This window comes from Petromyzon marinus, chromosome 16 (assembly GCF_048934315.1).
Source record: "Petromyzon marinus isolate PM22_M1 ecotype Great Lakes invasive population chromosome 16, UKy_Petmar_22M1.pri1.0, whole genome shotgun sequence".
NCBI lineage: Eukaryota > Metazoa > Chordata > Hyperoartia > Petromyzontiformes > Petromyzontidae > Petromyzon > Petromyzon marinus.
Window position 1 is genome coordinate 5,332,242 of NC_133682.1, and position 17,006 is coordinate 5,349,247.

Sequence of the window (17,006 nt, forward strand, 5' to 3'; positions counted from 1 at the left end):
GAGCCTTGTAGCCGCTAGATGCCGCTACATCCAGCGCAATATAAACAGTCGGTTGTTGATTCGAATCACGATCCAGAATCGTGACATCGCATCGGATCACAGAGTTAACCATCATCATCACCATCTATGATCAATCCACTGCTGGATCAAGGCCTCCCTCGGGTTGCAGGCACCTCTCTCACGAACCTAGAATTAAGTAACAAACCACCCACCTACAATGGTGTAACCATCCACCCACCTACAATGATGTAACAATCCACCCACCTACAATGATGTAACAATCCACCCACCCACCTACAATGATGTAACAATCCACCCTCCTACAATGATGTAACCATCCACCCACAATGATGTAACAATCCACCCACCTACAATGAAGTAACAATCCACCCACCTACAATGATGTAACAATCCACCCACCTACAATGATGTAACAATCCACCCACCTACAATTATGTAACAATCCACCCACCTACAATGATGTAACAATCCACCCACCTACAATTATGTAACAATCCACCCACCTACAATGAAGTAACCATCCACCCACCTACAATGATGTAACAATCCACCCTCCTACAATGATGTAACCATCCACCCACCCACAATGAAGTAACAATCCACCCACCTACAATTATGTAACAATCCACCCACCTACAATGAAGTAACAATCCACCCACCTACAATGAAGTAACAATCCACCCACCTACAATGATGTAACAATCCACCCACCTACAATTATGTAACAATCCACCCACCTACAATGAAGTAACAATCCACCCACCTACAATTATGTAACAATCCACCCACCTACAATGATGTAACAATCCACCCACCCACTTACAATGAAGTAAAAATCCACCCACCTACAATGAAGTAACAATCCACCCACCTACAATGAAGTAACAATCCACCCACCTACAATGAAGTAACAATCCACCCACCTACAATGAAGTAAAAATCCACCCACCTACAATGATGTAACAATCCACCCACCTACAATGATGTAACAATCCACCCACCCACCTACAATGAAGTAACAATCCACCCACCCACCTACAATGAAGTAACAATCCACCCACCTACAATGAAGTAACAATCCACCCACCTACAATGATGTAACAATCCACCCACCTACAATGGTGTAACAATCCACCCACCTACAATGGTGTGACAATCCACCACCTACAATGGTGTGACAATCCACCGACCTACAATGATGTAACAATCCACCCACCCACCTACAATGATGTAACAATCCACCCACCTACAATGAAGTAACAATCCACCCACCTACAATGATGTAACAATCCACCCACCTACAATGGTGTAACAATCCACCCACCTACAATGATGTAACAATCCACCCACCTACAATGGTGTAACAATCCACCCACCTACAATGATGTAACAATCCACCCACCCACCTACAATGATGTAACAATCCACCCACCTACAATGGTGTAACAATCCACCCACCTACAATGATGTAACAATCCACCCACCCACCTACAATGATGTAACAATCCACCCACCTACAATGATGTAACAATCCACCCACCTACAATGATGTAACAATCCACCCACCTACAATTATGTAACAATCCACCCACCTACAATGGTGTAACAATCCACCCACCTACAATGAAGTAACAATCCACCCACCTACAATGGTGTAACAATCCACCCACCTACAATGATGTAACAATCCACCCACCTACAATGGTGTAACAATCCACCCACCTACAATGATGTAACAATCCACCCACCCACCTACAATGATGTAACAATCCACCCACCTACAATGATGTAACAATCCACCCACCTACAATGATGTAACAATCCACCCACCCACCTACAATGGTGTAACAATCCACCCACCTACAATGGTGTAACAATCCACCCACCTACAATGGTGTAACAATCCACCCACCTACAATGATGTAACAATCCACCCACCCACCTACAATGATGTAACAATCCACCCACCTACAATGATGTAACAATCCACCCACCCACCTACAATGAAGTAACAATCCACCCACCCACCTACAATGAAGTAACAATCCACCCACCTACAATGAAGTAACAATCCACCCACCTACAATGATGTAACAATCCACCCACCTACAATGGTGTAACAATCCACCCACCTACAATGGTGTGACAATCCACCACCTACAATGGTGTGACAATCCACCCACCTACAATGATGTAACAATCCACCCACCCACCTACAATGATGTAACAATCCACCCACCTACAATGAAGTAACAATCCACCCACCTACAATGATGTAACAATCCACCCACCTACAATGGTGTAACAATCCACCCACCTACAATGATGTAACAATCCACCCACCTACAATGATGTAACAATCCACCCACCTACAATGAAGTAACAATCCACCCACCTACAATGGTGTAACAATCCACCCACCTACAATGATGTAACAATCCACCCACCTACAATGAAGTAACAATCCACCCACCTACAATGATGTAACAATCCACCCACCTACAATGGTGTAACAATACACCCACCTACAATGATGTAACAATCCACCCACCTACAATGGTGTAACAATCCACCCACCTACAATGATGTAACAATCCACCCACCTACAATGGTGTAACAATCCACCCACCTACAATGATGTAACAATCCACCCACCCACCTACAATGATGTAACAATCCACCCACCTACAATGGTGTAACAATCCACCCACCTACAATGATGTAACAATCCACCCACCCACCTACAATGATGTAACAATCCACCCACCTACAATGATGTAACAATCCACCCAACTACAATGATGTAACAATCCACCCACCCACCTACAATGATGTAACCATCCACCCACCTACAATGATGTAACAATCCACCCACCTACAATGATGTAACAATCCACCCACCTACAATGATGTAACAATCCACCCACCTACAATGAAGTAACCATCCACCCACCTACAATGATGTAACAATCCACCCTCCTACAATGATGTAACCATCCACCCACCTACAATGAAGTAACAATCCACCCACCTACAATGATGTAACAATCCACCCACCTACAATGGTGTAACAATCCACCCACCTACAATGGTGTAACAATCCACCCACCTACAATGATGTAACAATCCACCCACCTACAATGGTGTAACCATCCACCCACCTACAATGATGTAACAATCCACCCACCTACAATTATGTAACAATCCACCCACCTACAATGGTGTAACAATCCACCCACCTACAATGAAGTAACAATCCACCCACCTACAATGGTGTAACAATCCACCCACCTACAATGATGTAACAATCCACCCACCTACAATGGTGTAACAATCCACCCACCTACAATGATGTAACAATCCACCCACCTACAATGGTGTAACAATCCACCCACCTACAATGATGTAACAATCCACCCACCCACCTACAATGATGTAACAATCCACCACCTACAATGGTGTAACAATCCACCCACCTACAATGATGTAACAATCCACCCACCTACAATGATGTAACAATCCACCCACCTACAATGATGTAACAATCCACCCACCCACCTACAATGATGTAACAATCCACCCACCTACAATGGTGTAACAATCCACCCACCTACAATGATGTAACAATCCACCCACCTACAATGATGTAACAATCCACCCACCTACAATGATGTAACAATCCACCCACCTACAATGATGTGACAATCCACCCACCTACAATTATGTAACAATCCACCCACCCACCTACAATGGTGTAACCATCCACCACCTACAATGATGTGACAATCCACCCAGCACGTAAACTGATCTCATCCGTTCCATCTCCTCGGAGTCCCTCTCTCGAACGCGTTGCATTCCACAGTGAGCCGCGTCTCGTGTACCACGACCCCGTCCCCACCACCACCACCGTCCAATCGGCAAGAGCAATAATCTCGGGCTCATAGTACTCACTTTATCCGCCAGGGGGGGGTATATCCCCACTGTGATGGCACAAAGGCTGAACAGGTCTATATAAAAAATAAATATATTCTCCCCAAGCGTTTGTTTATAGCGTTGAAGCGCTGCAAGAATGCCGATTTATCGTTACCAATAACATCTCGAGAGCGCCGTTAAATATTTCCACAGGCGAGGTACCATTTGGGACGATGTTATGAAACGTATTTTGTTTTCTCTTGGCAAAGGGAGGGGGAAAGCCGCTCAAGTGGCTTTTGTGCAACTTTGCCAAATGTTCTGATGAAATTTGTGTTAATTGCATCGATCGTATCGTCGTAAACGGACCACAGTTGCTGTTATATTATCACTGTCGTAATTACGAGTTCTGGAAACTACTACAACGCGTCCACTACACTGAAGTTACTCCAATGTCGAATACACGTTGGCTATTATTTTCTCGCGTACGATGGCAGCAGGAATGTGATTTCAGGAGATAGACGCTTACTAATTTCGACATCTGCTGCTGGCCACGACAAGAGAGGGCTTCAGCAGAGAGAGAGAGAGTGAGAGTTCGTGTCACTGGATTTATTATACGGTCCATACTAATGTATCTCTACGGGTCTCTGTGGCTTTACTATATTGCCAATAGTTTTAGGTTGTGCACGGCCACAAATCGCACTACTTGCGGCTCGTGTTTAATTTTCTATTGATGAAGGAGACGTGGGGGGGGGGGCATCGATCGGCCTGCTGCTGTTGATGTCCTGACGATGCGGTTGAACGCGTGGGTGCTAAACTACGGCCTTAATAACACACACAGACAGAGGCCTTTGTCAAAGGTGGCCTCCACCTATCTGTTGGGCGTGTTCGCGCCACCTGATTACGAATGAAACGCAACTTTTTACGTCACTCGATAAAATGGACGTCGTTTGTTCGAATATGCAACGGTACACATTCACTTAGTGGCTACGGTGATCGAATCACTCTAAACCCTAACCCCTAGGGGTGTATGGTGGTGGACCTGTCATATATTTGGAGTTGGAATGTTCTCCCCGTGGTGGTCGCGTGGATTTTCTTCCACGGGTCCTCCGATTTTCCCCTCCACACTTAGAATCAACGTCACGCGGTTCAGAGTATTTGGCCGCTATCAATTTCCACGTGATGATAAAGCCACTTCGTTGAGCTATCGTTTGTGGCCAGGTCGCTTCTGAAAATGAGCTAATACTGTAGCTCGGTGAGCCTTACCTGGTAAATTAAAAAAAAAAGTTTAGTTTATACTGTAGCTACGACTGCCTTTACAAAAAAAATAACTATGTGGTCAGTAGTTCTCGTCCGTGGCAACAACTTGCCCCTTTGCGATGACTCTTCTGGATATAATCAACAGCACGAGTTGAAAATGCCAGGAGTGTGGAGGAGGAGCGCTGTCCTTGCCGTCAAGACAATCATCGCTTCCAACCAAACAAACAACAGCCCCACCCCCACCGGTAGCAGACAGCGAGCGACGTGTGTGTGGGTTTGTTCGTCGCTGGCGGTGGCTAACAAGGCAGGCGCGCTCGGCTTGGGGCGAGTTAGTGATCGAGTCAGGCTGAAGGCGAGAATAGCCAAGGCAGCGTTGTTAAAACGGGGCCTCTGGCGCGGTAATTAATGAATGCTGAAAGTGGAAGAGAGCTGGTACGGGGTTTTTTTTCCTAGCCGTAAAACTTTTGAGACCCACACACATCATCGTCGTCGTCGTCACGATCCGTGGGCAAATAGCCCGTAGGTGCACACTCCACATTTCGTCACACACACACACACAGACAGAGGAGATATTAAAGTCTACCGCTTCGCTTTCATCCGTTGAAGCGCGCCGAGTGGATTGGATGACGGCGTCTTGAACGCGGATTGTAATCGGTGGATTCGTGATGGGAGATTTTTGGTGGACGATGAAAAGGAGAATTCCCGACACGGCGTGGCGAACGTTGGTGGACATCGAAACAAGCAATGTCGGTACTGTGTCAGCGTGAATCTTGATGCTTTTAAAAAAGAAAAAATCTCGATTGCCCTTATTTACACCGTAAAGCCTCACTGAGACTTTAAACCAGAGCCTAATATCCAGTATATCCCAATACCATCCAGGATACCTCTCACTTTATGGTTGTGGCCTGGGCTCAATTTCTCACTCGATATTTTCCGGAAAGCCAGCACCACGCCCGACCGCCTTTGTCACCACCAGTAGCGACGCTTACTACACACCCCATCATTTGAGGCTGAGTCGACCTAGCCGGAGGCCCCGGGACCGGTTCAGAAAATCGTCACTGGTGGTGTTGGCCGCGAGCGCTATGAACCCGGCCACCCGGGCCACCCGGGTTCATAGCGCAGCGTAGCGCTCACCGCTACACTACCGCTACCCCACCCCCCCAACACCCCTCCACCCACCCTGCCCACCCTGCCCACCTGCCCGCGCGTGGCCTTGCGGGCTCCGATGCTGCGGGACTGGATGAGTCCCTCGCGGCGCTCGTTGCGGACCACGGTGACGAGGCCGTTCCAGCGCTCAGCGACGTAGTCGTCCAGCCGCCCCTTCAGGTGCTCTGCAAAGACACGGGGCCGGCAGGTGCCGGATTAAGACGTGATGCTACAGGCCCCGCACTATGTTGTTATAAGGGGGGGGGGGGGTCTCTAAATACCAAAAAATAATAAACATTTTTTTTTAACTTGCATAGCCAAGTAACCTTAAACACCCGCTCGTTCATAAAAGTTGAAGGCAGTATAGTACTATAGTAATAGAGCAAGCGCAGAATCACTGATCCGGAATTTATAGCTTGAAAGCATTTAGCGCGGGGCCTTTGAAAGTGCGGGGCCCGTAGCTGCTACATATGTAGCTGCTACACGTGTAGTAGCTACTACATATGTAGCTGCTACATATGTAGCAGTTGTTTGGTGACGTGACAACAACAAAACAACAACAAACGATTGTGCTGGGTGCGCCCCGCTCCAAAATCCCCGGCCGCTCACGGGCCAACACCGGTGACGATTATCTGCACCGGTGCTGGGGCTCCCCTAGGTCGACTCGGCCTCAAACGAGTAACCGGTTTTAAGATGCGATGTCGCCACTGGGGGAGACGAAGGCGGCCGGGCGTGGTGCTGGCCACCCACCCCACTCGCCCTGTCATCATCAGCGCTGTTAGCAGCCACTTTGCCCTCCAAATAGTCCGTGTGAGGATATCCACTGCCCAATGAAAGCAGCCTCCGTCCGCCAAGCCCACCGCTGTCTTTCCCCGCGATTCTGCAGTTGTAACACTTTTAAAAGATTATTATTATTGCTGCTGCTGCAACAACAGAATAACATGGCACGCTCTCTAGACGAATAGATGTCGTCTCGGCTGATGGGCAGTAATGGAATTAATTCGTCTATCGATCGTGGTGAGGTATTAAGAAAATTGGTCACTGTGACTTCGCTCGGGCTGAAACTGTCAAAGGAACCCCGATAGATTACATCGTCTGTGAAGAGACGTGGGACTGTTTGCTCATATCATTTTATTATGAACAGTATAAACAATACGACCTTTTATAATCTCTGTTGGGGATGTTGTGTGGATGTGTGACTTTGAGTGGGGACTGTGTGTGTGTCTCAGGGTGAGTGGGGTTTGTGTGTCTTTGTGTGTGTGTGGGGATTGTGTGTGTGTGGCTCTGTGTGTGAGTGGGGATTGTGTGTGTGTGGCTCTGTGTGTGTGGGGATTGTGTGTTTGTGTGTGTGGCTCTGTGTGTGAGTGGGGATTGTGTGTGTGTGTGTCTCTGTGTGTGAGTGAGGATTGTGTGTGTGGCTCTGTGTGTGAGTGAGGATTGTGTGTGAGTGAGGATTGTGTGTGTGGTTCTGTGTGTGAGTGGGGATTGTGTGTGTGTGGCTCTGTGTGTGTGTGGGGATTGTGTGTGTGTCTCTGTGTGTGAGTGAGGAGTGTGTGTGTGTGGCTCTGTGTGAGTGAGGATTGTGTGTGAGTGAGGATTGTGTGTGAGTGAGGATTGTGTGTGTGGCTCTGTGTGTGAGTGGGGATTGTGTGTGTGTGGCTCTGTGTGTGAGTGGGGATTGTGTGTGGCTCTGTGTGTGTGTGTGGCTCTGTGTGTGTGTGTGGCTCTGTGTGTGAGTGAGGATTGTGTGTGTGTGGCTCTGTGTGTGTGGCTCTGTGTGTGTGTGGCTCTGGGTGTGAGTGGGTATTGTGTGTGTGTGGCTCTGTGTGTGAGTGGGGATCGTGTGTATCTGTGTGTGGCTCTACGTGTGAGTGGAGAGCGGTGGCTCAGTGGTTGGCTCGCTGTGCTACGAACCCAACGATGCGAGTTCCAATTCTCGCTCACGGGCCAACATCGGTGACGGACACCTGAAACGGTCTGGGCCTCATTTAGGTCGACTAAGCCTTAAAAAAAGAGTACCCGGTATAAATATCACCACTTGGGAGGCACAAAGGTGGCCAGGCGTGGTTCCAGCCTCGCCCACCCACCCCGTCATGCGCATGGACGGCCTTCAAAGTTGAGCCTACAGGGATGGATCTGTGACTTTGTGTACGGCGAGGTGGTGCGGGTAGGATCGGAGGTACGGGAGGGGGGGGGGGTGCAAAGATGTGGATCTTGTCGTTGTCTAGCTGCTTTGCACATTCTGTGTCGTGCGTTTCTGCTCGCCGCTTTCGTACTCTGCCTCGTTTTCTTCCATTTGTCGGAATGAATAAGGGATGAGCAGACGTGGGGAGGTGTGCTTGTGTGGGGGGGGGGGGGGGTGCGGTGTGGGGTAAACATCGCCACTAGGGAGACAAAGGCGGTCGGGCGTGGTGCTGGCCACCCACCCCCTCGTGTACCGTTCTGGCCTTCACAGGTGCTCGTTAACAGCACTTGCCCCTACAGTCTGTTAAGGCTATCGGAGGATCTTTGTCTTTGTAGCAGTTAGCGCGTTGCGCTACGAACCTGGCGACCCAGGATCGATTCCCGCTCACGCACCAGTGACAGTTATCTGAACCGGTCCTGGGCCTCCCCTGGGTCGACTCAGCCTCAAATGAGTACCTGGTGCGGTGTGTAAACATCGTCACTGGGAAGACAAAGGCGGCCGCGCGTGGTATTGGCTTACCCACCCCCTCGTGTGCCGTGCCGGCCTTCACAGGTGCTCGCTAACAGCACTTGCCCCTACGGTCTGTTAAGGCTACACGGATGATCTTTGTCTTTCTCAGAGGGGGGTGGGTGGAACGTTCTGGTGTTCAGGGACCCGCCTCTGACACCTTTCACGATCGGGGGGCAGGGGGGGGGGTCAGAGGGGGGGGGGCAGCGGGGGCGGCCTCCGGATTTCGCCGTCTCCGACCTCTCGCTCTGTGATGCATTCCGTTTGTCGCGGCCGCGTTGTCAGTTTGTAGTTGTTGTTTAGAAGCCGCACCTCATGCGCAGCGTCCCATTACCGGCGTGAATGCACCGCGCGCATTAAACGCGCATTGTGCCACTCACGTGGTACGGCGTCGTTGTCGGCGTCGTTTTTTTTTAATCGCTTCATCACGGCGATTAAACTTTGGTTCTGCATACATTACGGGCCGTGCTGCTGCTGCCACCACCACTTTTTGTTTCGAAGTTGCATTGCATGGTGAAGAACGCAACTTGGAATGATAAATATCAGCTCTGGGGCGGGGTTTGTTTTGTTTTAAACGGCACCGTTCATTTGCATTCGATGGCGAAGAAATAAAAAAGCGAGCTGCGGTGACCGCTGCGCGACCACCCCCCCCCACCCCCCCCCGTGTCCTCCTCCGCGAGGGAGCTTGGGACAGCCCCCCACTCCCCTAGAGCCTGGGACGATCGAGAGCGACAAGAAACTGGGAAACGGGAGACGCAGGAAAAACAAACCAGGCCGGCAGTAGACTTTGCTGCGTGAGACGTTAGAGACGCGGGCTTGTTCGGTTCGGACGTGTAAATTAGACCGGAGGCCAACGAGTCCTCTGTTCCACTGGCACATCCGAGCCGAGACGGCACGGTACCCTCGCGATACACGGGTGGTGTTCCCCACTGGCTGTCCGCTGTGTCCGCGGCGGGAAAGGGACCGCGATACGATGTCCTCCTTGCGCGACATCTGAATGTGGCTCGGCGGTGGGGGAGTTACCAAGCAGGGGACAGCAGGAACAGCGCCAATTGACGCGGTCATTGCACGCGGCGTCAGCAGCAGGGGGCTCCGCTTCTGCGGTGGAAAAGCAACCTGGCGCGTTCTGAGCGCTGTGCCGGGCAGGTCCGGCACGGCCCTGGCACGGCTCGGTTTGTGCAGTGGGGGGGGAAAAAAAAATAGAGAGAACATTTTACCAGGAGTGGCCTTGGTACTGCGGTGTGTAAGAAGTAAAAGCCGGTTAACAGAGAGCTTCGCAGTGCCCCAGGGTGAAGAGATCGCGAGCGACCGGAGAGGAAAGAGGGAACGAGTTTGAAAAGTTGGTGCAGCCTCCGTCCGTCGTCCGCCACGTGGCGGCCGACGAGAAAGGGAGAGACAGGCAGAGGAAAGAGACGAGAGTGGCGTGCGGAGGTGGAGTCAACGTGGCCCCCCGCTAGCGCTAACCGCCTGTTCGGTCACGCTGCTCTCTGCTCTCTCTTCCTTAGCCGAAGCGCCGTCAACAAAACCCGTGCCGCTTGGCAACCGCGTGACACCCGCGTGACGGAGATCCTGGCACTTAAGCGCGCAATTCTCCGCGCGTCGCACGCTGACGTTTTAATCATTTTAATGACGAGAACTGCGCTTCACTTGAACTGGTTGGGTTTTTTTTTTAAATATATATTTCATGGATCTTGTCCGACTAGGGCAATGGAAAGATTGTCAGGCCTAATGATGACGGAGTGATGGTAATGAACAAAAAAAATTTGTAATGCTTTTTTTTTCATGGGCCCCCTCTTTTCATACAGATACAGTCCTTGCCTTGTCTATAAACACCAATGCAGGTCACTGGCATCGGTTCAAGCAAGCAAGCCTGACTGCTCATGAGACACTGAATTTCGAAACCGCACAGTTCGCTTGTGCATTGCAGTGTAGGCAGCTAAAGACGCGCTCCCGGAAGCCTGCTCGGCCGAATGGTTACGTGATGCATTCTGTTCTCGACATTCTCAAGGGCGGCGCTCGTGATGTCGCGTTCAGATATGTCGCAGCAATGGATTGTGGGGGGGGGGGGGGGGGGGGGGTGGTCAAGATGGACAACGGAGTGGTGGCCCAAGGAGGGAGCACGCTCGAGAGGATGTCCCCCGTGGAGACGGAGCGATGAGAGCCGCTCCACGTGATGGACCGGAATGGATTGCTGCATCGCAGGATTCTTAAGAGATGGCGTTGGAAGGTCTTCACCTAGCGATGGGTAGATGATGGTTGATGGTTTATGCAAGAAAGGCATAAACCATCAACTGCAGGTGTAACGGCGTATCGCTTCGTGGATGATAATCATATCTTAAGCTCGGCACCTTCCAAGTCGTCTGGCCGGCGTGGAAGAGTAGGCCAAAATACCTTCCAATGAGGCTGTCTATCGTGGCTTCTAGTGGAGGCCTTTTCTGCCGGCAGTGATGCGAGCAAGAAATTGCAAGGCTGCGCCTTTGCCTTAATCTCACGGTACCGTGCATCACGCCACGCGGGGTGGGAATCCATCGTTTGAAGAGATCCCTCAGTCTCGAGTCGATCGCGACCCACTGAATTGCAACAATTCGTCGTCCTCTCTCGTCTCAATCGGCACCGTCACACAAATATAAATAAGATCGCCATCCCGAGCCCTCGTCATCCCGAGCCCTGTGTGGGGGGCCGCGACGCTTCGTGGGCATTCAAAGGAGCAAGCGGTTCTGGGCAGTGTCACAAATCGGCCATCGGAGGGAGAGACTGAAAACCCATTCGCTTTAGAACTGCTTTTTTGCGTTTAGGTTGTTGTCATTTCCCCCCCCTCCCCCAGCCACCTCCGATTAGCACGGCTGGCTACGTACGGTGCAAAAGAAGTTCGACATCCGTGATGCCGCGATATGGGATCTGCGTAATGTACGTGCTCACCTACGACGCCGTTACGATGAAGGTGAGCTCATTATAAGACGCTTCACCACGCGTGAGTTTATCGGGGCGCTGCGGTGGCGAGATTGCAAGGGAGGGGGATGGTGGGAGGGGGGCGGGGGGAGGGGGGCGGGGGGCGGGGGGAAGGGGAGGGGGCGGTGGGAGGGGGCGGGGGGAAGGGGAGGGGGGTGTGGGAGGGGTCCGCACCCTTGCTGCTGAAGTCGTCGATGAGCACCAGCTCTGCGAGGTAGCGCGCCGGCGTGCGCTTCACGACGCTGTGCACGGTGCGCAGCAGCGTGGACCAGCCCTCGTTGTGGAACACGATGACCACGCTCGCCGGCGGCAGCGCCTCGTCGTAGTGCCAGTACTTGCACCTGCCCCGGTTACAATGCGTGGTACATTGCAGTGCAATACAACGTGTTACATTGCGTTACATTCCGTTGCACTGCAATGCAAAACAACGTGTTACATTACGTTACATTGCAATGCAATACAACGTGTTACATTGCGTTACATTGCAATGCAATACAACGTGTTACATTGCGTTACATTCCGTTGCACTGCAATGCAAAACAACGTGTTACATTACGTTACATTGCAATGCAATACAACGTGTTACATTGCGTTACATTGCAATGCAATACAACGTGTTACATTGCGTTGCACTGCAATGCAAAACAACGTGTTACATTACGTTACATTGCAATGCAAAACAACGCGTTACACTGCGTTACATTGCAGTGCAATACAACGTGTTACATTGCGTTACATTCCGTTGCACTGCAATGCAATACAACGTGTTACATTGCGTTACATTGCAATGCAAAACAACGTGTTACATTGCAATGCAAAACAACGTATTACATTGCGTTACATTGCAATACAACGTTTTACATTGCGTTACATTGCAATGCAATAATGTTACATTGCGTTACATTGCAATGCAATACAACGTGTTAAATTGCGTTACATTGCAATGCAATACAATGCATTGCATTCCAATGTAATGCAATACAACGCATGCCATTACTTGCACCTGTCCGGGTCTGGGTTACAATGCAAAACGTTACAACGCAATGCATAATGGTGCAATGCAATGGAACAACATTACGCAATGATACAATAGAACGATCGCTGCGTGACGGTGCCAGGCGACGTCGTGAGTCCACCGCGCTGGGAAGGCCCCGGCAGTGAACTTGGGAACATCGAGACTCCAAGAAACTGCCTCCACCACCCTCCGCCATCCCCACCACCACCTCCACCGACCCAACCACCCCCTACCACCACAACCACCCCCACCTCCACCGACCACCACAACCGCCCCCCACCGCCGCCACTCACTCGTCGTGCCGCAGGTCTGCGATGCTGCGGTCGAGCGAGATGGCGTCGCTGGCCACCATGTTGAAGCCGAACTCGCGCACGGAGTCGCGCACGGCGGCGCGCTGCTCCTCGCGGGGGGCCACGGCACGCGAGGCCTCGCCGGGGCCCCCCGGCACGCCGGGGGCCTCGCGCTCCCGCGGCTCCAGGTTCCCCGGCGAGCCCGGCCGCAGCTCAGGCAGCGGCGACGACCTGGTCTGGGGCTTGAACGTGACGCGGCGCTCCGGGGCCACGGCCGCTGTTTGGGACACGAGAGGGGGAGCGGCGAGAGAGAGAGAGAGCGCAGAGAGAGCAGAGGTCGTTGTTGTTATTAGCCTCAAGGTTCTCTTTTGAGGAGGGTCCTGCCACGTATTCGCAGTGGCGGGGGTGGGGGGGGCGATGATGCTGCTACTTTGTACTCATCAATAAGTACCAATGACCAAGTACCTATCAGACCTATGACGTCGTCAATAAGGTCCTATGACGTCGTCAATGAGTACCTATCAAAGGACCCATGAATAAGTACCCATCACGTAAAATGAAAGTTGCGTGGTAAATCGATCGGGCTGAACTGTGGGACAATCATCAGTTGATGGCCGAATCACCACATATACACAGTACGTATCTTCCTGCTCGCATCTCATTCGCCGAGCCATCGCTGTCCATCCTTGCGCCGGCAACTCGGTGAGCCAAACGCAAAATAAAACAACGCGAGCCTCCGCGCACGCGAGCTTCCTTCCTGCGGGGACGACGTCAAAGGTCCACCGTCGAGGTTCACGACGAAGTCGATCCCGACGATGGCCATGATGGCGACGATGGCCATGATGGCGACGATGGCCATGATGGTGACGATGGCCATGATGGTGACGATGGCCATGATGGTGACGATAGCCATGATGGTGACGGTGGCTATGATGGTGACGATGGCCATGATGGTGACGATGGCCATGATGGTGACGATGGCCATGATGGTGACGATGGCCATGATGGTGACGATGGCCATGATGGTGACGATGGCCATGATGGTGACGATGGCCATGATGGTGACGATGGCCATGATGGTGACGATGGCCATGATGGTGACGATAGCCATGATGGTGACGGTGGCCATGATGGTGACGATGGCCATGATGGTGACGATGGCCATGATGGTGACGATGGCCATGATGGTGACGATGGCCATGATGGTGACGATGGCCATGATGGTGACGATGGCCATGATGGTGACGATGGCCATGATGGTGACGATGGCCATGATGGTGACGATGGCCATGATGGTGACGATGGCCATGATGGTGACGATGGCCATGATGGTGACGATGGCCATGATGGTGACGATGGCCATGATGGTGACGATGGCCATGATGGTGACGATGGCCATGATGGTGACGATAGCCATGATGGTGACCATAGCCATGATGGTGACGATGGCCATGATGATGACGATGGCCATGATGGTGACGATGGCCATGATGGTGACGATGGCCATGATGGTGACGATGGCCATGATGGTGACGATGGCCATGATGGTGACGATGGCCATGATGGTGACCATAGCCATGATGGTGACGATGGCCATGATGGTGACGATGGCCATGATGGTGACGATGGCCATGATGGTGACGATGGCCATGATGGTGACGATGGCCATGATGGTGACGATGGCCATGATGGTGACGATGGCCATGATGATGACGATGGCCATGATGGTGACGATGGCCATGATGGTGACGATGGCCATGATGGTGACGATGGCCATGATGGCGACGATGGCCATGATGGCGACGATGGCCATGATGGTGACGATGGCCATGATGGTGACGATGGCTATGATGGTGACGATGGCCATGATGGTGACCATAGCCATGATGGTGACGATGGCCATGATGATGACCATAGCCATGATGGTGACGATGGCCATGATGGTGACGATGGCCATGATGGTGACGATGGCCATGATGGTGACGATGGCCATGATGGTGACGATAGCCATGATGGTGACCATAGCCATGATGGTGACGATGGCCATGATGATGACGATGGCCATGATGGTGACGATGGCCATGATGGTGACGATGGCCATGATGGTGACGATGGCTATGATGGTGACGATGGCCATGATGGTGACGATGGCTATGATGGTGACGATGGCCATGATGGTGACGATGGCCATGATGGTGACGATGGCTATGATGGTGACGATGTCTATGATGGTGACGATGGCCATGATGGTGACGATGGCCATGATGGTGACGATGGCTATGATGGTGACGATGGCCATGATGGTGACGATGGCCATGATGGTGACGATGGCTATGATGGTGACGATGGCTATGATGGTGACGATGGCCATGATGGTGACGATGGCCATGATGGCGACGATGGCCATGATGGTGACGGTGGCCATGATGGTGACGATGGCCATGATGGTGACGATGGCTATGATGGTGACGATGGCCATGATGGTGACCATAGCCATGATGGTGACGATGGCCATGATGATGACCATAGCCATGATGGTGACGATGGCCATGATGGTGACGATGGCCATGATGGTGATGATGGCTATGATGGTGACGATGGCCATGATGGTGACGATAGCCATGATGGTGACCATAGCCATGATGGTGACGATGGCCATGATGGTGACGATGGCCATGATGGTGACGATGGCCATGATGGTGACGATGGCCATGATGGTGACGATGGCTATGATGGTGACGATGGCTATGATGGTGACGATGGCCATGATGGTGACGATGGCCATGATGGTGACGATGGCCATGATGGTGACGATGGCCATGATGGTGACGATGGCTATGATGGTGACGATGGCTATGATGGTGACGATGGCCATGATGGTGACGATGGCCATGATGGCGACGATGGCCATGATGGTGACGGTGGCCATGATGGTGACGATGGCCATGATGGTGACGATGGCTATGATGGTGACGATGGCCATGATGGTGACCATAGCCATGATGGTGACGATGGCCATGATGATGACCATAGCCATGATGGTGACGATGGCCATGATGGTGACGATGGCCATGATGGTGACGATGGCCATGATGGTGACGATGGCCATGATGGTGACGATAGCCATGATGGTGACCATAGCCATGATGGTGACGATGGCCATGATGATGACGATGGCCATGATGGTGACGATGGCCATGATGGTGACGATGGCCATGATGGTGACGATGGCTATGATGGTGACGATGGCCATGATGGTGACGATGGCTATGATGGTGACGATGGCCATGATGGTGACGATGGCCATGATGGTGACGATGGCTATGATGGTGACGATGGCTATGATGGTGACGATGGCCATGATGGTGACGATGGCCATGATGGTGACGATGGCTATGATGGTGACGATGGCCATGATGGTGACGATGGCCATGATGGTGACGATGGCCATTATGGTGACGATGGCCATGATGGTGACGATGGCCATGATGGTGACGATGGCTATGATGGTGACAATGGCCATGATGGTGACGATGGCCATGATGGTGACGATGGCCATGATGGTGATGATGGCTATGATGGTGACGATGGTCATGATGGTGACGATGGCCATGATGGTGATGATGGCTATGATGGTGACGATGGCCATGATGGTGACGATGGCCATGATGGTGACCATAGCCATGATGGTGACGATGGCCATGATGGTGACGATGGCCATGAT

General features: G+C 51.7%; 1 protein-coding gene across 4 annotated transcripts in view; it reads right to left on the minus strand.

Annotated features, from left to right (window-relative positions):
- LOC116942950 (N-acetylgalactosaminyltransferase 7-like) overlaps positions 1 to 17,006 on the minus strand; it is a 111,102-nt gene that overhangs the window by 19,927 nt on the left and 74,169 nt on the right. For all 4 annotated transcript variants that reach the window (XM_076067439.1, XM_076067438.1, XM_076067440.1 and 1 more), the window contains 3 exons: positions 13,286 to 13,559; positions 12,152 to 12,318; positions 6,388 to 6,521 (listed from right to left, as the gene is read on the minus strand). In XM_076067439.1, coding sequence (XP_075923554.1) covers positions 6,388 to 6,521; positions 12,152 to 12,318; positions 13,286 to 13,559 — 575 coding nt within the window. The remainder of the gene's footprint in view (positions 1 to 6,387; positions 6,522 to 12,151; positions 12,319 to 13,285; positions 13,560 to 17,006) is intronic.